We start from the raw sequence: 22,582 nt of genomic DNA on the forward strand, positions 1-22,582 counted from the left end.
TGTCAGTCCTGCCCTGTCTCCCTCCCAGCAACGTGCGTTTGTGAACGTCCTCGGGGCGGCCAGGCAGACATTCCCTCCATCACGTCCGCCTTATGCGGATGGTCCGCAAGGAGCGCGCGCCCTCGCCTCTTTCATAAACACACTGTACGAAATAAATAGAAAACGTTAATCTTTTAGAACGCCGTGGGGTGGGGGGGGGGAGGGTCAATAAGAACTTCATCAGACGCCGAGGTTCCTGAGCTGTCACTTTATAAAAAAACAATTACCCGGAAAGTGCACGCGACCAGCCATTGAGTTTTTTTTTAAAAAAAACGAGCCGTTCTCGTGCATCCGATTCTGGATGAAGAGGTTTGGGTTGTTTTGCCGGGGGGGGGGGGGAATGGGCGGAGCTTGGGGGGAGGAGGAGGGGCTTCGCCGCTAATGCAGACGCGAAGAGAGTGTGACGGAAGGAGGTGGTGAGAGAGAGAGAGGGAGAGCGTGTGGGGGAGGGAGAGGTCGGTAGGTAGTGCACTGCTCGGCGGCGGAGCGGGCCCGGCCGCCTATGGAGCACTCATAAATGACTGGCTCCGAGAGTCTGGCTTGGTAAAATCATCACCCTCGTCAAAAAGCAGCAAACTTGACGACCCAGGGAGCATCATGCGGCTATTCAGCTTTCTGATGAAAAATTCCATTCCCAAACAGGTCGAATATTACTCTCGGTTCTCCCCATCTCCTCTATCCATAAAGCAATTCCTGGATTTCGGTGAGTTGAAAAGTGCATGTGTTGGTTGGGGGTGTCTCGGTTATGGAGTGCGTTGAGAGGTTGTTTTGCCATCAGTGATGTGATGGATGAGGCGGCTCGATGCACCGAGTGAGATGTTTATTGTCTGGTGCCTACTGAGGCTGCGGGATATGCTGCCCTTCTGCTTTTAACCTTGTCATGGCTACAGCTGGTTTCACCGGCCACTTGCCTGGATTCAGAGTTTGCAAAAAAAGCCGCCCAGCAGCCGACAAGTGATGTGCTCAGAGGAACTGCTGGTGATTCAGGTGAAATAAATGTGTATCCTCCGTCCCTGGCGTGTTTGCTGAAAGCTTGTGAGAGCGGCAAAGTTTTCATGCACGACCACAAGGGAAAAGTTTTTTAAAAAATGGAGATCCAATACAGCGTAACATTAATGGATATTGCCTTCATAAGTATCACAGGACTGGGCTCAACAACATGGACTCGTTTTCTTCTCCGCTCAGGACGTGAATATCACAAGTCTCCTTATAGGAAATTGATTAACCACATTAATGGAAAGTTTCGAATAGGGAATGGAAGCTGGTTTCATTATAATTGAGGTCAGGATGTTTCAAACCAAACTTTATGCTCAGACACTCTTCAGATGCCAGGGATTTATGATCCTTGGGATAAGCTGGCAATGGATTCTTAGGCAGCAGCATCTGGGCAGATAGTAAAATGCTTTCTGGTATTAAAACCACGAGTAACTTATCAATATTCTCTTAACCTCAAACTGTATTGCACAATTTGCAAAGTGTGGTATTCTTCTAGAATATATGTGCAAAGTGAACTTTGAACTGGTGTTTACGTGTAGGAAATCCTGGCTGAGTGACAAATTAAAGGAAAGGGATTTACCAGAATGGTTCTGGTGATGAGGAATTATAATTGTGCGGATAGACTGGAGAGGCTGATTTTATTCTCCTTTAGAGCAGGAAAGGCTGAGGAGATTTGATAGAAGTATTTAACATCAATAAGGGGTTAGAGCAGTTTTGATGAAAGGTCACAGACCTGAAATGTTCAACTGTTTTCCTCTCCATAGATGCTGCCAGATATGCTGACTATTTGTTTTTATTTCAGATTTCCAGCATCTCCATTATTTTGCTTTGTGTCATGTTCCTATGATGCTGTTTACCCCAGTTAGTTTGTAAATATGATGGGGGCTTCTACTGAGGACGTTAAAATTCAGCAATGTAACGGACAACAAATTGTTCTCAATTTTGCAACTTGCCATGATCAGGTTTGAAGTTTATGACCTCTCTATAACTAGCCCTGCACCTTTTTGGCAGCAAATGGGCTGAGACAGGAACAGAACAGGTAGTGTTATGCAGATTGAAGTAGAAGGTCATGTGATGGCTAGGGTAGGAACCCAGGGTCAAATAGGCTGCAGAGGTTGAAAACAATATTGGCTGAGAGAGATGAAATTGGATGCAAGGGTAGTTTGTAGTCCAGGCCAAAGATTATGGCTTAACTTGAGGAAAGTTGCTACTCATCCACAACCGTAGCAAGGTGTTGCAATGTGACACTGTATGGTGGAGAAAGAGGGGGGAATCAAGGATAGATCCCTAAAAAGAGTCCAGAGATAGTGTGCGTGGGTAAAGAGAGAAGCCATTGTTGGAGATGCTGTGGCTAGAAATGAATGGGTAACAGTCAAGCCAAGTGAGGGCAGTATTCCTGAGCTGGACAATAAGCAAAGTGTATTGGCGGATAATGATGTGCTCGACCATTTAAAAGGCTGTGGAGAGCATCTGAAGGGATTGTGCACCACCATTATAGAGGATGTCATTGGGACTATGCTTAGCACTATTTCAGTGCATGGCAAGACGGAAACCCAATTGGATAGATTCAGCTATGGAGTTATGGGAAAGATGGGCCCAGATTTGGGAGGTGGCAACCTTTTGGAGGAACTTTGGAGAAGAAAAGGATGTTGGAAATTTGATAGTTTCCAAGGACTGAAAGGTTCCACTACTCCATGGTCACAATTTATATTTAAATAATCTTTCCAGCTATGTGCTTTACCTATTAATCTGAGAATGACCACTCAATGCCCAGGTTTCTTCAAACAACAGAATTATTAAATTATTATAAAACCAGACTTTTCAAGTCGAAAGGCAAAGCTTATTAACATAAAGTATGAAATAGGAAAGTATAATAATAATTATTTCTAAATAATCTAACTTTCTCTTACAAATAACCAAAAGGTTAAAAATCAATAAAGGTTAAGAAAGTTTAAAAATCAAGGGAAAAGGATAGATGGTGGTGTCCTTGAAATGGTGTCCAGGCTATACGGTCAGTTTCCCAGCACTGGTCTGGGAAATAATTGATGACTCTGGTGCTACTTTTCAGGCGGACCTCAAGGAAAACTTTCTGTTAGCTGATTTCAGAAAGTAGAGCAACTTTGGAGCAACCTCCATTCACCTTTTGCTTTGGATTGGGTGTGGAACTTCATGAATTGTTGTCGCCTTTACCCAAACAAATGATCCTTCTTGTTTCCCCAAAGCAAAAACAGCCTACAAGCTTTTAATTACAGTTTCAAAAGCATGTTTTTTTTCCCAAAGCTATAAACTACCATGTGACCCTTTTGTAAACAGTCCAGTGGGGTCAGGAGGTTTCTAGCTTCTTTTAAACTGCTTAATTACCTTTTGTTGTAAAATGCTGTCTTTTCCAGGAACCACGGCAACCAGAGTCCTTGCAATAACCCTTTAAGGTTCAGTGTCTTTTTAAAAAAAATTCTTAGTCTTTGAAGATGGACCATTTTCCATGATTAAAGCATACATCCATACACTCATTCATTTACTTCTTATGCAAAACTAATACAAAAATTCTTTTTATCATTTTGGCCTTTAGACAATTTGAAGCAAAGTTAAATTCTAGACAAAGCTTTGGCAATTATATTTCTGCAATCTTGATAATCTTTAAGTGATAAGGCTGTAATAATAAACTCCATCAAAATAGTCTGGCATTCTGGTTTTTAAATTTTTCCACAAAGGCTAAGGGGTTGTGATCAGTGTATACCAGTGTCTCCCTGTATCCATGGCAGACATACACTTCACAACGTTTAAGACATTGTTGAGGCCAACTTTGGAGTATTGTGTGCAGTTCTGATCGCCTAACTATAGGAAGGATATCAGTAAGATTGAGAGAGTGCAGAGAAGATTTACTAGGATGTTGCCGGGTCTTAAGGAGTTGAGTTACAGGGAAAGATTAAACAGGTTAGGACTTTATTCCTTGGAGCGTAGAAGAATGAGGGGAGACTTGATAGAAGTTTACAAAATTGTGAGGGGTATAGACAGAGTAAATGCGAGTAGGCTCTTTCCACTTAGATTAGGAGAAATAAACATGAGAGGACATGGCTTTAGGGTGAAAGGGGAAAGGTTTAGGGGGAACATTAGGGGGAACTTCTTCACTCAGAGAGTGGTGAGAGTGTGGAACGAGCTACCATCTGATGTGGTAAATGCGGGCTCACTCTTAAGTTTTAAGAATAAATTAGATAGATACATGGATGGGAGAGGTCTGGAGGGTTATGGACTAGGTGCAGGTCAAAGGGACTAGCAGAATAATATTTCGGCACAGACTAGAAGGGCCGAATGGCCTGTTTTCTGTGCTGTAGTGTTCTATGGTTCTAACTAATAGCAAGCCCAGGGTTTCCTTTTCCGATGTAGGGTATATTTTCTGATGTCTATGTAGCTTTTTGGAAATGCGTCCCACTGATTTTTCTGCATCCAATTTGTTGTCTTGTAACAGGACTGCACCTACCCACAGGTCACTAGCATCAATTGCTGCTTTGGGGGGTTTAGTGAAATTTGGAGCTGCCAGCACTAGTTTTTTGGTCAAAATTGCTTACAGCCTTTCAAAATATGCTTGGCACTTCCTGGTTCACGCTACTTTGGCTTTTTGTAGCCAGTCTGTCAGCGGAGTAGCTAAAGTACTAGCTACTTTTGGTACAAATTTGCGGTAAAACTCACACATCCCCAAAAATCTCATGAACTCTTGAGGGATAGGGAACTCCACCAATGTCTGTACTTTTCTGTTCTTGGCAGAACTTGTCCTTGCCCTACTATATGCCCTAGGTATGTTACCTGCGCTTTTACAAACTCATTTTGGGCAAAGTTTATTACCAAATCAGCTGACTGTAATATTTTGGCAAAGTATCTAATTGTTTTAAGTGGTCTTTCCAGGTGTCACTATATATCAATACATCATCAAAATAAATGACACAGTTAGGAACACTGGCTGCCACTTGGTTCATTAGTCCCTGAAAAGTTGCTGGGGTGTTTTTTAGCCCGAATGGCAACACTCGACATTGTTGTGACAAAAGCCGATATTTCTTTAGCTTAGGGTGTTAAAAGATCCTGCAAGTACCCCTTTAACAAATCTATTTTGGTAAGCAGCATGGCACTACCAACTCTCAATACAGCCTTCCAAGCGAGGAATTGGGTAGGAATCTGCTTTTGTTACAGCATTGACTTTCCTGTAGCCGATTCTTTTCTTTTTCCTGCGATCTGGCGTCATGAAATAATTAACTGTACCAATCCTTTTGACTACTTTATATGGACCATTGAACCATGCTTAAGGCAGTAGTACAAACACTGTTCGGGTCTTGTCATGCTTGTCTGCCCATTTCTTCATGTTTATTTGGGAAGTTTTAAGCTGTTACTGAACCACCTTACTGGTAGTTGTGAGTTGTTCTTTGAACCCAGATACTTAATCTACCATGGAATGTTCGGCCCTCTGTTCCAAAAACTTTTAGTTTCAGAGGACCTCTTACCTCATGTCCATAAACTAACTCAAAAGGGCTAAAACCAGTAGACTCATTAGGTGCACCTCTAGTGGCAAACAAAAGAAGTTCTAATCCCTTATCCCATTTATGAGGATAGCCTTGACAGTATGCCCTAATCGTCATTTTGAGGGTCTGATGGCATTGTTCTAAAGTTCCTTGAATTTGTGGGTAGTATGATGAGGACTTTAACTTGTTTTATCCTTAGACTACTCATAACTTCTTGAAAAATTTTAGACATGAAATTGAACCTTGAGCTGACTGGACTTTAATGGGTAATCCTATATTGAGTGAAGAATTGGATTAATTTCTCTATCACTAACTTGGCAGAAATTGTTTCCTAGGGAATGGCTTCTGGGAACCAAGTAGCCATATCCAATATAGTGACTAAATATAGGTGTCCTGCTTTTGCTTTTGGTAACGGTCCCACACAGTCTACTAACACCCTACTAAATGGTTTTCCAAAAAATTGTCTGGGAATTAACGGTGCTGGTTTGATCGCAGGTTGCAGTTTTCCCACAATCTGGCATGTATGCCAAGTTTTCCAAAACTGCACCACACCCTTGTGAAGACCTGACCAGTAAACTTGCTGACTTAGACATGCTTAGGTCATTTGGATCCTGACATATCCTGTCATAGTAATTTCATGAGCTATCTTTAATATTTCTTGACTACATATAGGCAGTACCACCGCCTGATGAACAGGTTATGTTCATCTTCGCCCACAGGTCTATGAGGGGGGTCTCCACTTCTTCATAAGAATCCAATTTTAACATCGTAGCATTCTGGAACTTCTCCTGCTTCAGCTTTGGTTTGAGTCGATTATGCCACTTTACTTAACTCTGGATTGGCTTGCTGAGCCTCATTTGGAGAAGACTTACTGAATGTTCCCTTTGGATTATTCAAATCACCAAAGAAAATTTCAGATAGCCAAATATCTGTCTGTGGTGCCAGTTCCACCTCTGGCAATGAAACTTGATTAACCGTTGCTCTTATCTCTACTAAAGAAGGGAAAATCCCTGAAATCTTTTCCTGCACCTACTCTGCCTCTTTGACTTCACTGGGTCTTTCTGTAACTACTGAAGAAGCTACTACTTTTGCTCTGGCCAGATCATTTCCAAGGACTAAATCAACTCCATCTATAGGCAGAGAACAACTCCTAGCATTACCATTTCCAGACATTGCAGTACACTGAAGGGGCACCCGATTAAAAGGTATGGGTATGTACTCCCTGCCAATACTACTCACTAAAACCTTGGCATTTCGTGAATTCTCTGGTGGAAGAGCCATGCCTTTCTCCAGCAAGAGAATTTGGCTAGCCCCTGTATCCCGAGTATAACTATAGATTTACCTGTTTCACTTGAGTGATAAGGGGTTACTTTTCCTTTTGACAAGAATTTGTGTAGCTTTCGGATATCTTGTTCATCTCCCCTGCACTCACAGCAGTGTTTGTACTTTGCTTTACAACTGCAGTCATAGCTACAGCTTGGTCTGTAGCACTCTTGGTTGGGCCCCTTACTCTGCACCAATCTTGTGTACCCTAATGAGTGCCGTAGATTTATCCTGTAACTTCCAGCAATTTGTACAAAGGTGTCCTACATTGTAACAATGGGAAAACTTAGGCCTTCAAATGTCACTCCCACCCTCAGAACTTTCTGGTCTGAAGAGGAGATTCCGGTACATTCCCAGCTGCCCCTTCTCGTCCCTGACTAACTTGCCTTCCTGTTACTCTCCCACCTTCTATCCTTCTTGGGTTTGTGGACAAGCTCATCAGCTATCTCAGCTGCCTGTTGAAACCTTTTGGTTCTCTGCATGAGTTCTTACTTACTGGAGGGAGTGAATTTTTAAATTCATCCAGAAGAATTATTTCCCTAAGGGTCTAATATGTGGCCTTTAGTGCCTGTATCCAACAATCAAAGTTGGTTAGCATTACCCCCTCAAATTCTATATATGTCTGCCCAGGCTATTTCCGGAGATTCCAAAATTTCTGCCTGTAAGATTCAGGGACCAACTCGTAAGCAGGGAGAATAGCCTTTTTTGCCACCTCCTAATCTGTAACAGACTCTTCAGAAAGCAAGGTATAAACTTCATGAGGTCTGCCAGTTAGTCTGCTTTGCATAAGCAATGTCCAGTTTGCTTTTTGTTACCCATCTGCAGCTTTCTTTTCGAAAGAAATGTAAAATGCCTCTACATCCCTTTCCTCAAACTTCAGGAGGGCTTGCACACACTTAAACAGTTTCCCACTGGGTCTTGGGTTAGAGTCAGGATCTTGCCCATCAACATTTCCCCTAAAGTCAAGGCCACCATGCCTTTTTAGTTCCAGCATTTTATGCTGGCATTCCCTTCCTTTGTCCCTTTCATCTCGTTCTTTTCCCTTTTTTCTTGTGCTTTCTCTCTCATGTCTTTCTGCTTGATCCCTTTTAAATTCAAATTCTGATTTCTTCAATTCCCTTTCTTCCTTTTCTTTCTCCTGCTACTTGCTCCTTTTGAAATGCTCTTTTTCCTTTTCCTTCACCTGAAATTTTAGTTCCAACTTCTTCTGTTCTAACTGAAACTGTGCCCATGTAAACTTGTCTCCTTCTGATTCTACAGCTTCCTCTTGTTCTTTCACTTTCATATTCAGCTTTTTGGCCACTAGTTTTCAAAGCTCTGCTTTCTTAGCTCTTACTGCAACCTCTATCTGTAACTCTTCCACCACACTCGCCAATTGTGCAAGGCTTAATATCATTAACGAATCATAATTTAACCCGAGCTGCTTCAAAAACTCACTTGCATCAAAAGTAGCCATTTTGCCAATATAAACTTTAACACAGAAGAAACCTGGTGGTTGCATTTTACCCTTTTATCCTTTCCCAATTATATGTTTTTGTCTTAAGTTAAATCCCAAGGGCCCCCAATTATATGTTACGACTAAGATGGGAGGAGTGCACTGCTTGTCTCTAGTTCCACAGGTCAACACATATTTAAATGATTTTTCTAGTGAACTATACAGCCAACTATGTGCTTTACCTATTAATCTCAGAATGACGTTCAATGCCTAGGTTTCTTCAATAAGCAACAAAATTTTGTTTGTTATAAAACCAGACTTGTCAAGTCGAAAGGCAAAACTTATTAACATGCAGTATGAAATAGGAAAGTATAATAATTATTCTTTCTAATTACCCGAACACACACACTCACGCACAGAAAATAATGAAATAAAATTGACTTTTAATCTTTTGGTAGAATTTGTCTATGGTTCAAGGGAAAAGGGTAGATGGTGGAGTCCTTGAAATCGCACCTGGATTATACGGTCGGTTTCTCAGCACTGGATTGGGAAACAATCGATGACTCTTGCACTACTTTTCAGGTGGACTTTGAGGAAAACTTGCAGTCAGTTGATCTCAGAATGTAAAGTGACTCCGAAGCAACTTCCATTTACTTTTTGCTTTGGATTGGATCTGGCACTTCAGGAGCTATTGTCTTCTTTACTCAAGTAGTTGATCCTTCTTGTTTCCCCAAAGCAAAAACAGTTCACCAGCTTTTAAACACTGTTTTCAAAAGCATGTGTTTTTTCAAAGCCATAAGCCACCACCTGACCCTTTTGTAAACAGTCCACTGGGTCAAGAGGTTTCTACCTTCTTTAATACAGTTTAATTACCTTTTCTTGTAAAATGCTGTGTTTTCCAGGAACAGCAGCAACCAGTTCTTGCATTAATCCTTTAAGGGACAGTGTCTTTTTTAAAAGAAACAAATTCACCCAGATTGTTTTTAGTCCTTGAAGATGATTAAATCATTTGTGACAATGGTTAAATCAGTCCTTTGCCAGTTGTGCTGAAGTTTGCAGCTTTGAGGGATTAAAGATGGGGTCAAACCAGGGATAATGACCATCGTATGTGAGAGTAAGTGTTTTACTGAAAATAAGGCCATTAAAGGTGAAGGTGAACGATTGTTTGAAACCAATAGCTGCAGAACTATCATGGTGAGTGGAGAGCCAAAAGCTAGAGAGTTGGGAATTTGAAAGTGCAGGTGACTTGGAGGAGAGTTTTCCCTCTTGTAGGGGATGAAAAGGGAAATGGGGTGGGCTACCATGTCCAAGGCAGTAAACATCAGGAAAGATAGATGTGAATGAGGGAAGGCCCTTTGATGCCTCTTTGCTTATCCATCTAGAAAATATTTAGGATTATCTTCCACTCAATCCAACAGCTTTCAACACTGTCTTAAGTAAGGTTGGGGGTTGTAATGTCAGTACCCTATGCAGAAGGTTTTTCCATGCATTCACCATTTGTTGCATAAGGAGGTGCATTAGGATAACCTAAGTTTTCACCTATTTGAACCAGTGACTCCTGACTTACTTTCATGGCCTATCTTGAAGTAGTTTTTCAGATATGGTATCCATTTAATAACTTTTGTGATTGACGTGAGGATCCATCTTGCTTTGGATTGCACGATAAAGTAAACAAAATGAGATTTTAAAAATGGACTTTAGCTAGTGATTCATTAGGAAAGTTTATTTCTATATTGCAGAATGTGGAGTAGGGTTGTTTGGCTTGGTGCCCAGTAGTTCTTTGAACTCTGTAGTACAGTGAATGCTTCATTTTATAGAATCATATCAAGACATGTTTTGAAGAATGCAAACTAGCACACATAAACAAATTGTGAGGCAGGGGTGGCTTCCAACTCACCTAGCTCACTTCTCATCTTTTAAAATCTACCCTAATCCATTCTGGTGTTCTAGTCCTTTACTGACCATTTCCCTTTTAACTTGAAGCTTAAATCTTATTGTCAATTCTTCCAAGGTGCTTACCTACATTTAGCTGATCTGTCTGATCAATTCATTACTCGTATTACTGATAATCGGATCTAGCAATACTTTCATCAATTCCCGCATCTCTCCTCAGTAGGCTAATGACATAATGGTTGAAGGAGGAGTGCAGATTTTAGGAATTTGATTCCCTTTTCAACGTTATTTCCTTTTTTGTCCCAGTCAATAAGTGGATAATTAAAATCTCCTAGAATAATGCTCCTACTCATGAATCTAACCTGATAGCAAATCATCACTCCATTTCCTTCCTATGGTTGTTAAACACCTATTGTTGTTACAAGCCCTTTTTATCCTTGACTCTGTGTACCTTTTTAATTGTATACATCAACACCATTATTCTTACTGAAAAATGCGAGCCATAACAGAAGGAATTGCCATTCATATAGCACAATATCATGTCCTTGGGACATTTCTACATTGCCAAACAATTAGGTTTAAAGTGCAGTCAGGGTTAAACGTGGGTAAATGCAAAAAAAACTTTAAAAACCAACTGATACACAGCAATATCCAATAAACAGAAAGTGAGATGAATGACTAAAATTTGAATGGTGTTAGTTGGGGGAAGGATGCTGGACAGGACATTTGGGGAACTTGCTGCTATTCAAATAGTACCATGAGATTTTTCATGTATAATTTAATGTTTCATCGATAAATAATATAGCACTTCCTCAGTACATCACTGATGAACACCTTAGATTATGTGGTCAAATGCTAGAATAGAGTTTGAATCCAAAATCTAACAACTCCATGGCAGGATTGCTATGGGCTGAACCAAGTTAACTGACATGATCGCAATACCATCTATAGTTTAATGTTTGGCTGTAAAGTCAGATTTTTGTGTTCTCCTGACTTAATTCAGAAGACCGAGTAGTCATTGTAGAATGCCATTTGCAAGAATTTTAGATACTAATTCACCACCATCACCATCCCTGGGTATGTCCTGTCCCACCAGCAAGACAGACCCAGCAGAGGTGGCGGCACAGTGGTATACAGTTGGGAGGGAGTTGCCCTGGGAGTCCTCAACAGTGACTCCAGACCTCATGAAGTCTCATGACATCAGGTCAAACATGGGCAAAGAAACTTCCTGCTGATTACCACATACTGCCCTCCCCTCCCTCAGCTGATGAATCAGTGCTCCTCCATGTTGAACACTACTTGGAGGAAGCAGTGAAGGTGACAGGGGTGCACAATGTTCTCTGGGTGAGGGACTTCAATATCCATCACCAAGAATGGCTCAGTAGCACATTATTGGCCGAGTCCTAAAGGACATAGCTGCTAGACTGGGTCTGGGGCAGGTGGTGAGGGAACCAACAAGAGGGAAAAACATACTTGACCTCATCCTCACCAACCTGCCTGCCGCAGATGCATCTGTCCATGACAGTATCGGTAGGAATGATCACCGCACAGTTGTTTTGGAGATGAAGTCCCGCCTTCACATTGAGGATACCCTCCATCGTGTTGTGTGGCACTACCACTGTGCTAAATGGGATAGATTTTGAACAGATCTAGCAACTCAAGACTGGGCATCTATGAAGTGCTGTGGGCCATCAGCAGCAGCAGAATTGTACTCAAACACAATCTGTAACCTCATGGCCCAACATATCCCCCACTCTATCATTACCATCAAGCCAGGCGATCAACCCTGGTTCAATGAAGAGTGTAGGAGGACATGCCAGGAGCAGCACCAGGCATACCTAAGAACGAGCTGTTAACCTGGTGAAGCTATAACAAGACTACTTGCGTGCCAAACAACATAAGCAACAAGTGATAGATGGAGCTAAGCAATCCCACAACCAACGGATCAGATCTAAGCTCTGCAGTCCTGCCACATCCAGTCGTGAATGGTGGTGGACAAATAAACAACTCACTGGAGGAGGAGGCTCTACAAATACCCCCATCCTAAATGGTGGGGAGCCCAGTACATCAGTGCAAAAGATAAGGCTGAAGTATTTGCCACAGTCTTCAACTAGAAGTGCCAAGTGGTTGATCTATCTCGGCTTCCTCCGGAGGTCCTCATCATTACAGATGCCAGCCTTCAGCCAATTCGATTTACTCCCCATGATATCAAGAAATGGCTGAAGGCACTGCATGCTGCAAAGGCTATGGGCCCTGACAATATTCCAGCAATAGTACTGAAGACTTGTGCTCCAGAACTTGCTGTGCCCCTAGCCAAGCTGTTCCAGTACAGCTACAACACTGGTATCTACCCGACTGGAGACTTGCCCAGGTATGTCCTGTACACACAAAGCAGGACAAATCCAACCCGGCCAATTACCACCCCATCAGTCTACTCTCGATCATCAGTAAAGTAATGGAAGGGGTCATCAATAGTGCTATCAAGCGGCACTTGCTTAGCAATAACCTGCTCACTGACACCTAGTTCGGGTTTCACCAGGGTCACTCAGCTCCTGACCTCATTACGGCTTTGGTTCAAACATGGACAAAAGAGCTGAACTCCCAAGGTGAGGTGAGAGTGACTGCCCTCAACATCAAGGCCCCATTTGACCGAGTGTGACATCAAGGAGCCCTAGCAAAACTGGAGTTATTGGGAATCAGGGGGAAAACTCTCCACTGGTTGGAGTCATACTTAGCACAATGGAAGATGGTTGTGGTTTTTGGAGGTCAGTCATCTCAGCTTCAGGACATGACTGCAGGAGTTCCACAGGGCAGTGTTCTCGGCCCAACTATCTTCAACTGCTTCATTAATGACCTATCTTCCATCATAAGGTCAGAAGTAGGGATGTTCACTGATGAGTACAATATTCAGCATTATTTACGACTCCCCAGATACTGAAACAGTCTATGTCAAAATGCAGCAAGGCCTGGACAATATCCAGGCATGGGCTGACAAGTGGCAAGTAACGTTCGTGCCACACAAGTATCAGGCAATGACCATCTCTAAGAAGAGAGAATCCAACCATCGCCCCTTGACATTCAATGGCATTACCATCACTGATTCTCCCACTATCAACATCCTGTGGGGGGGGGTTTACCATTGACCAGAAATTGAACTGGGCTAGCCACATAAATACTGTGGCTAGAAGAGCAGGTCAGAGGGTAGGAATCCTGCAACGGTAACTCACCTGCTGACTCCCCAAAGCCTGTCCACAAGGCACAAGTCAGGAGTGTGATGGAATACTTGCCATTTGCCTGAATGAGTGCAGCTCCAAAAACACTCAGGAAGCTTGACACCCTCCATGACAAAGCAGCCCGCTTAATTGGAACCACGTCCACAAACATTCCCTCCCTCCACCTCCGACGCACAGTAGTAGCAGCATCTACAAGATGCACTGCAAGAATTCACCAAGGCTCCTTAGACAGCACCTTCCAAACCCACGACTACTGCCATCTAGAAGGAAAGGGCAGCAGATAAATGGGAACACCACCTCCTGGAAGTTCCCCTCCAAGCCACTCACCACCCTGACTTGGAAATATATTGCCGTTCCTTCACTGTTGCTGGGTCAAAATCCTGGAAATCCCTTCCTAACCACTGGGTGCACCTGCTGCAGCAGCTCAAGAAGGCAGTTCACCGCCACTCCAAGGGCTGGCCCAGCCAGCGAAGCCCAGATCCTGTGAATGATTTTTTAAAAAATTAATAAATTTTAATTAAATTAATTTTAAATTAATTAAGTTTAATTAATTAAGTTTCTCTAGAACTTAAACTTCTTTCAAACAGTGGGGAAGGCCATGTCTATGGTAGGGAATCTAATAAAATGATTGTTATGTTGAAATGGGGAAACACAATTTGGCTGAATGCTGTACTTGCCCATTCTGGTGTATAACCTGCTGGAATATTCACTAACTACATGTTACAAATTGTAACTTATTTCTGCGATACAATATCAATCAATACAACACAGCATTATTTATTTTGACATGTTAGAGGAAGGAAACAGTTCATTAAAATATTATGTCTTGCAGCATTTATTATAACCATTCCATACAGACTACAAATCTGTAATCTACTTGGTTATTGTATTAGACTTTCTTTTAACAAACCTGATTAGAAAAACCAATGCACAACACTTGCTGGATATGATATTAGTTTGTAATGTATATTGTGCCTCAGTTGCTGTAAACAAACTTGCAGTGAAGCATTGACCTTCAGTACAGTATGATATTTATAGTGTGATCAGATTGCAAATGTCATGTTGCTTCTCAAGAAATGTGTACATGTATTCTGGACTACTGTTGTGAACAAAGGATGTAGCTACATTAATAAATTTAATCAGGGAAATGTGCAATAGCTTTACCCATAAAATCGATCTTGTTTACAAGAACCTGATGGAGATTCTGATGGGTCTGTTCACAAAACAAGTCTAGGTCAAAGTTAAACTTTCCTTTGGTGTATACTTCATAATTTCTGTTAAATTAATAGTCCTTTTCCTCAATATGGAATTATCATTTGGGCTGACCTAGTATCAGAGTAACCTTTTTAATTTCCAATGACAGCCTTTAAAAGTTTTTAAAATGCCAAACTTTCATTGGAGAGATCTCTGATCCAGAGATGCAATAACATAAACAGAAAGTGGTGGAAAGCTCTTTTTTTTAAATTTAGATCTCCACATCAACAGATTTTTTGCTTGTAGACAATAACATTGTTTCAAAAATTTTAAATTAAAACATGATTAAATGAAATGTAATAGCATGTTTGTGTGCCTAATGTATTGTAATTGGAAAACAGTTATTTTCACAATTTAAAGTAAAGTCTTATAAGGTGCCTCACTGATTAGTTTTACTACTATCACGTGTATTGCTGTGTGTATTTATAGTAACCAGATATTATGAGTGATACTATATTTGCACCACTTTGACAGATTACCTGGTCATTTATCCTATTGCTGTTTGTAGGACCTTGCTGTGCGCAGTTTGGCTGTTTATTCACTATCAATAGCTTTGCAGTGGGTGCCATGAGGACATGAAAGCTGATTTTTTCTTGTTTATTACCAAATTGATCCAATTAAAAATAAACTTCCCTTTAAGGTAATTGATATTAGATACTGTAATGAAAAGGAATTGGGTAACTCAGCATTTGCAATGAAGCAGGGATGACAGCCTGGCCATCCATACTGTATTTGTCATCTCTCAGTTTTTGCTTCTGCAATTTGAATTCAAAGGGTCTGAACGTTGCTCAAATGCATTTTATTTCCTCACTTTCCAGTGGGAATGAGTCCATATGATTGTCCAAATCCTGCACTAATTGAGTGGCTATTTAATATATTAGTTTTTGCAGTATGACATCAGGAATTTAGAATGTTTACTTCCCTTTTTGCCCTCATTAGGCCGTGACAATGCATGTGAAAAGACATCTTTTATGTTCTTGCGAAAGGAGCTACCGGTTCGATTGGCTAATACAATGAGAGAAGTGAACTTGTTGCCTGATAACCTGCTCAGCAGGCCCTCTGTGAGACTTGTTCAGAGCTGGTAAGTAAATACCGTACGTGAGAGATTAGCGCGGGAACGGAGTATGCTCCATGGTGAAAACCAGTACAGAGAAATTTCGGTACATGGAATGTGTTCAAAAATCTTATATTCATTGCACTAAGTAGATTAATGTGGTCATGGTAATATTATGCGCTTGCGGTGGAAGTTTTAATACAGTTTCTCATGATTTGAAGCAATTGAGTGCACACCTATCATTAAGATTAGTAGATGACTGAAGTTCCTAATTACACTTTTACATGAATACTGTAGAGAAGAATTGATATGCATTATATTTATCCTGTGTAATTTTCTGGCATGATAGTGCTCCATGATGAATGTGGAATATAATGATCAATATTGTCTTATATACAGGTCATGTATTTTCAGTGACATAATATAGCATGCAAGTTTCAAATGTTATATTTTACATAGGAAATTGGCTAATATTCACAAGCATTTTTTTGTGATCCTTTTAATAGTCAAATTGATGTAGCTTGAGTACGTTTTAAACTTATTTTTCATTTTACGAACTGGCAGATACTAGGCTAAGAATTTAAAAATTCTCTGGGATATGCCTTTTACAGCAAAGCTTAGTCCTAGAAAGGCAATGGAAAGCGTGCTGTTTGTTTCATACTTATCCTATAACCTGAAATGAAACATACAGAACTTTCCTTGGAAGTTTTCACCAAAAGTGGCATTTTAATTTTCTACTGGAAAATCATATTCTTTATTCTTGGCACCTTTTTTACACTGGGACATTTCATTGCATGAGGCAAAGAACTTTTTTAGTGCAATGCATTGGGGCTATCTGGCAATGCCTGTGGGCTTTAGTTCTGCAAACTTTTACCTAAATTGGTAGAAATGATCATGAGGTATACTGCAGTATAGTCCAATAAAAGTTTCCAGAATTACAATGGCATGTTGTACCCTCCATAATTTGGTCATTAGAAAGGGAATAGTGCCTTGGATGACAAAATATGGGGAAGTGTATGAATAAGATCATCAATTTAGTTGCAAAATGACAGTTTTGTGTTGTGGGCTCATGTTCAATAAGAAAGAGATTGAAACTGCTCAAGCTTAATTCATGCCAGATCTTCTGAAGCAGAGAACTTTGCCATTCCATCAATCTGTATTGGGTTTGGAAGTAGGACCCAGAGTTATGAGGAGCAGTGCATTAATCCACTTAATCTCCAGAGTTAATATTTTCCAAATACATGGTAGCATGAACAGACTTCTTAAAATTATAAAATGTTCACATGTTTTGATTTATATGAATTTTGTGGTGGTCTTCACTAAAAAAGCAGGTCATATTATTAAAACAGAATGGTTGGTGCACAGCTTACCACAGGAAGGAATGCCCTGTTCACAATGAAGAAACTGAGGAGAGAAAGGTGGGCACAGACTCTCTGCTTCAGTAAAATGATCACTTACCTTGTCTAACTGTTTTGAATGTGGAGCTGGGAGGGACACTTTTGAACCTTGTCTCAGGAGTGCAACCAGTCTGGTGTTGGGAGCAACTCAAGATTGCAGTTGTCAGGCCATTTACTTGAATATGCTAAATGCCTAATGTCAATTTAGGCATGGCCCCTGCATGCTTTTTTTTTTGCCTATACTGAAATGGCAGTTAGCAACTTTGGCTCTTAATGAATATATAATTCCTTCTGCCGTGTTGGAGGTTTAAAGTGTCTTTTGTTTCTGAAAACCAGGCAGTGCATTGTCAAATTTCGAGGTCAGGATTTTGCAGAAGCTCATGACTAACCAAAACTCAGTTGCTGGAAAGTGTTGCTGCTTTCTAAACTGCTTATGTAACCAGGTTCTAGATGTGGGAACATGTAAATATGCAGCAGATTTGGATGTACAGAAACTATTGAAGGACATTTTGTAGAGAAGCTGGAAGCTTGAGAACAGGAAGATTTTCTTTCTGTGACTATAAACTAGGCCTATATTCCCTGGAGTTTAAACAATATGAGACGTGACCTAAATCAAATATATAAAATTCTTCAAAGCAGATGCTGAGATAATGATTCCCCTTGTTGGGGAATCTAGAACATGGAGTCGCAGTCTCAGAGTAAGTGGTCAACCAATTAGGATAGAGATGAGAAATTTCTTCACTTTACTCCAGAGAGTTGTGGATGCTCAGTCATTGAGTATATTTAAGATACAAGTTGACAGATTTTTTTTGATACTACGGGAATCATGGGATTATGGAAATAGTGCGGGAAGATCGAGTTGAGGTAGAAGATCAACCATAATCTCATTGAATGACGGAGCATCTTTGAAGGACCAAATGGCCTACTCCAACTCCTAGTTCTAACGTCCCCAGGTGGCTTGTAAATTGCTCATGATAAATTAGAATTGTTGTTTAAAAATGCACATCCTTCCAATCCATAACTTGTAACCAATTCCCGGCGTGCTTAACTTGAAGAAGGTGTTGAAGTGTAGCCAACTTAAAATTCCTGTCTTGAGAAGTTGATTGTTTCGTAAGATGCGAAGGTAATCCAATTTGTTGGGCACAATGAAGTAAATAGGCATCAAGTGTGGTGCTAATATTCTGATCTTGAGGTGGATCTTGGATGATCTGGGAGTGCACCACCCCCATAAAAGTGAGGCAGTGACTTTGAGAGGTTACTGCCTTTAGGGCCTACAGATCCAAGGTAGATGTTTTTGTGCTACCAAACACTACTGAAGGCAGCTACCTATCAGAGTGCATAGTGGGATGAGAAGCCTGTTAAAAGTCTTGAATACAAGACCCAGGAGTAGAAGACTGGCTTAGTGCATGGAGGTAGTTGAGATGAGCTGTTGGAAACCATTGTAACTTGAGAGCTGTGGACTTGGGTGCAATCAAGAGTAAAAGGTTAACATGGAAATCCCAAACAATGTAGTCTGCCTCCTTTGCCAACCTTAGTCTATTGGTGATTAAATTAGAAGCTTTCAATACTTCTACCTGGCTACCAAACACCTTACTTTATAAAATAGATATTGGATGGAATTTTCCAGTCGCTGTCCCATGGCGGGTTCTGTTCACAGTGTGAGGGGCTGGAAAATTCCAGCCATTGATTTGTGGACCCCTTTGTAACCTTTCATGGGATGTGGGTGTCACTGGCAATGCATTTGTTGCCCATCTCTCATTGCCCTTGACTGCCATTTCAGAGGGTTGTTCAGAGTCAACCACGTTGCTGTGGTTCTGGAGTGACATGTAAGCCAGACCAGATATGGGATGGCAGATTTCCTTTCCTAAAGGTCATTAGTGAATCAGTGGCTTTTTGTTCAATCAGTGAAAGTTATGGTCATCATTACTGACCTTGGCCAGTGTCCCTTTATACTCCTTTGTGCTTTACAAATTTTTATTGCTCGAGTTTAAATTCCACCAGCTGCTGTGATGGGATTTGAACCTCTGATTCTTGGAGCATATGCCTGGGCTTCTGGATTACTAGTCCAGTGACTTGACCACTACGCCATTGTTTCCCTTTGGCAAGGTAGAAAGGCATAACCAGGCCACACAATGAAATATGGTGCCATAGCTGCTGAGATGTGGCCTACATCTGGTTCTCAAATAAATAATTGGCCGCCAAATGAAGCCTATTCACTGGCTGCAGCTGAGTTGCTAACAAAAGGGCAGGGCGGGAGGAAAACATTGTGGTGCCAAATCATATACCTATGATTGGAATCTTCAAAGAGGAGATGGTTCAGGTACAGAGTAGACATATTCCAATGTGGGAAAATGAAAAGGCATCCAAAGTTCGACCTCCTTGGATAACTAAAGATATAGAGGTTAAAATGAGACAGAAAAAGAGTCTTATGGCAATTGTAATATAGTAAAGAAGCTGAATATAAAAAGTACAGAGGAGACCTGAAAGAGGGGATAAAAGGGACAATGAGAATAGATTAACAGCTAACAAAAAAGGAATCCAAAAACCAAGCACATAAAATAAAGGTAGCCAAAGAAATGATTGGACCAATGAGCGAGCGAAGATGGCTTGGTACTAAATGAATAATAAAAACAGAAAATATTGGAAATTCTCAGCAGCTCAGACAGCATCTGTGGAGAGAAGCAGAATTAAAGTTTCAACTTGATGACCCTTCATCAGAACTTCAACATCTGTAATATTTTGTTTTTGTACTAAAATGAATATCACACATCTGTCTTCACTAAAGAACGGGATATTGCCAACGTAGCAGTGAAGTTGGAGGCAGTAGTGATATTGGAAAGATAAAGATGTAATAAAAGGTTCAGTCTTCAAAGTAGAAAAGTCACACAGTGTAGATGAGATGCATCCCAAGTTACTGAGGAATGTACAGGTGGAAATTGCAAAGGCTCTGACCACAGTTTTTTGATCCTTCTTGGATATCGGGGTAGTGTCAGAGGACTGGTGGATTGCTGATGTTGCATCTTCATTTAAAAAATGAGAGGAGGGATGAACTTGGAAATTACAGGCTAGTCAAACATTACTGGTGGGGAAACTTTTAGTGATGATCATCCTGGACAAAATGAATTAGCAATTGAAAACTATGGGGTAATAAATGAAAGTCAGGATGGATTTGTTAAAGATAAATTGTATTAGTCTAACTTGATCGAGTTCTTTGAATTAATGTAGTCAACGAGGGTAGTATGGTTGATGTTATGATGTTGCACTTTCAAGAAAAGCTACCTGGCAATGTACAGATGGCTTGCCAATCTCCTGCCTAGTGCTTGGCATTTTCAAAGGGACTTCAAACTGTATTCCATGGAAGGTGTGGGCATGGATGCAGTCTTCTTTCTTAGGGTATCTTGCAACATCAGCAAAGTATTAAACTTCTTACAGCCAGTGGTGAAGGAGACCAAAAGTCAATCTGTACTTAGTTTTGGATTTATTCACAAAGCGAAACATTACAAATGTATAGTTCCTAACTCCACAATCCACTGCCAATGTCAATATGTGTCTCTTTATACTCTTTTGAGCAAACAATAAACAAATAAATTAAACAATGATCTCTTACAAGGGCACTGCAACTAAAACAAAAAAATACTGTAACTAAAGCAAAAACTTCAACGGAAACTTATTAAATTATAATATCACCAAGCTAATGATGCAGCCCCTACAGTGTCCACTGGTTGCAGAAGGCCTTAAGCACATGCTCCCTCTGCAGGGTGGGACACCCCGGCTTGGCCATAACCACAGAAGAGAGGCAGGCAGTCAGTCAGGTCAAATTACCACCTCAGCCGCACATTGCCAGGACTTGTTTACTCTTTTGAGCAACCATTTAAACTAAATTAGTAAAAATGAGGGACAAATTAAAAAGCAGCCCCTTAAAGGGATACTGCAAAAAGAAAGACAAACCTTAAAGGAAACTTTCAAACGTCAAATTAAAACATGATTAAGGGGGTCGATAAAGCACCTGAGTCCCTACGGTGCCCACCGGGCATGGAAGGCCTCGATTGCACCAGCAGACATCATGTGCTCCCTCTCCAAGGGCACCCAGCTGCGAACATAGCCAGACAGTTGGGCTGGATGACTCCCTTGGTTGCCCCGCCTGTACCTGTTTGTGAAGAGCTTGGCCAGGCCCAGGAGCAGATACACAAGGAGGTCCTCCCTCCCCCTCTCCGCATAGGGTGCCCGAAGATCAGGAGCATGGGACTGAAGTGCAAACAAAACTTAAGCAAGGGATTTTTTAAGAAACTAAAAAGGGGGTGCAGCCTACAACAATCTACAAACACGAGGTCCATGGACTCCACAAGACTGCAAAAAAATGCAGGTGTCTTGGGAGCCCATGAGCCAACGCAACCTACGTTTGTATGGGACTGCTGTGTGCAACAGCCTCCACCCCAGGCCCCCAATGGTAAGGGAGTGGAGTCCCATGCAGAGAGCCCTCCACAGGGGAGCTCCACTGTTGGATGGCAACAGAGCGTGTAGGGACAGCGGGCTAAGGTAATGTGGTGAAGGATGTGCAGCAGCAGCCCATACAGGAAACCCCTCTGCGCTGAGCTAAAAGGCATGGAGAGCATTTCTGTGAGGTGGCTCAGGTTGCTGAGCCCCGCCTCCCAAGGGAGGGTTCAGGACTGGGGGCCAATGTGAAACTCCGTCTGAGCAGGGGTTTGCTCAGACGGGAGTCCACCATGCATCTGCGCCACCTTGAGATCACGTCAGGGCCGAGCACGACCTTTCAAAGACCATCGATGGTATTGGCCATGAGCCAGACTTCCACCGACACACCATGCGCCAACTCTTGTGGAATCATCCAGCCCACTCCACTGCCACCCAGCGCTCTCTTCCGCCAGCCTCCTAAAGTGGTGGAGGTGCGGATTCCTGAGCACCGACCCACTGACAATAGCCACTACTCCTGATGGAGAGCTGTGGCGTGAAGTGCTCCAGACTTTGATCATGTCCTGGTAAAAGATGAGCAATGCCTGTAAAGAGCTAAGGCCCCTCAGATCTATACAGGAGCTACATGTCATAATTCAGGCTGTGCACCTGGCGGAAGAAATACGTCATCAGGGCACACCATCTCTGAGGAGGCTCTATGTAAAAGTATCATTGTAGACCCTGAAGGCGGAAAGTTGCCACCTGGGTGCCCTGGACCTGTTTATGGCTGCCAGTGTCTCTTTAGTTAATGAGTTTATTTGTTTAGTTGATTCACTCAAAAGAGTATAAAGAACCACCCCTTAAAGGGGAATTGTAACTAAAACTTTAAAGGAAACTTATCAAATTTAAATTAAAATAACATTTTAGGGCAAGGTGATGCACTCCAGCCCCTGGGGCCACCACCGGCCACGGAAGGCCTCAAGCGTACTGGCGGGCACTGTGTATTCCCTCTCCAGGAGCACCGGACGGAGACTTAATCC

General features: G+C 41.6%; 1 protein-coding gene across 2 annotated transcripts in view; it reads left to right on the forward strand.

Moving 5' to 3' along the window:
- The first annotated feature begins 405 nt into the window (after positions 1-405).
- The window catches only part of pdk3a (pyruvate dehydrogenase kinase, isozyme 3a), an 85,138-nt gene continuing 62,961 nt past the window's right edge, over positions 406-22,582 (forward strand). Inside the window, exons 1-2 of one of the 2 annotated variants that reach the window (XM_078559828.1) lie at positions 406-742; positions 15,621-15,762. In XM_078559828.1, coding sequence (XP_078415954.1) covers positions 637-742; positions 15,621-15,762 — 248 coding nt within the window. In that variant the 5' untranslated portion in view covers positions 406-636. The remainder of the gene's footprint in view (positions 743-15,620; positions 15,763-22,582) is intronic. The other variant, XM_078559829.1, reaches the window with a different exon arrangement.

Source organism: Cetorhinus maximus, chromosome 16, assembly GCF_964194155.1.
Source record: "Cetorhinus maximus chromosome 16, sCetMax3.hap1.1, whole genome shotgun sequence".
Classification (NCBI taxonomy): Eukaryota; Metazoa; Chordata; class Chondrichthyes; order Lamniformes; family Cetorhinidae; genus Cetorhinus; species Cetorhinus maximus.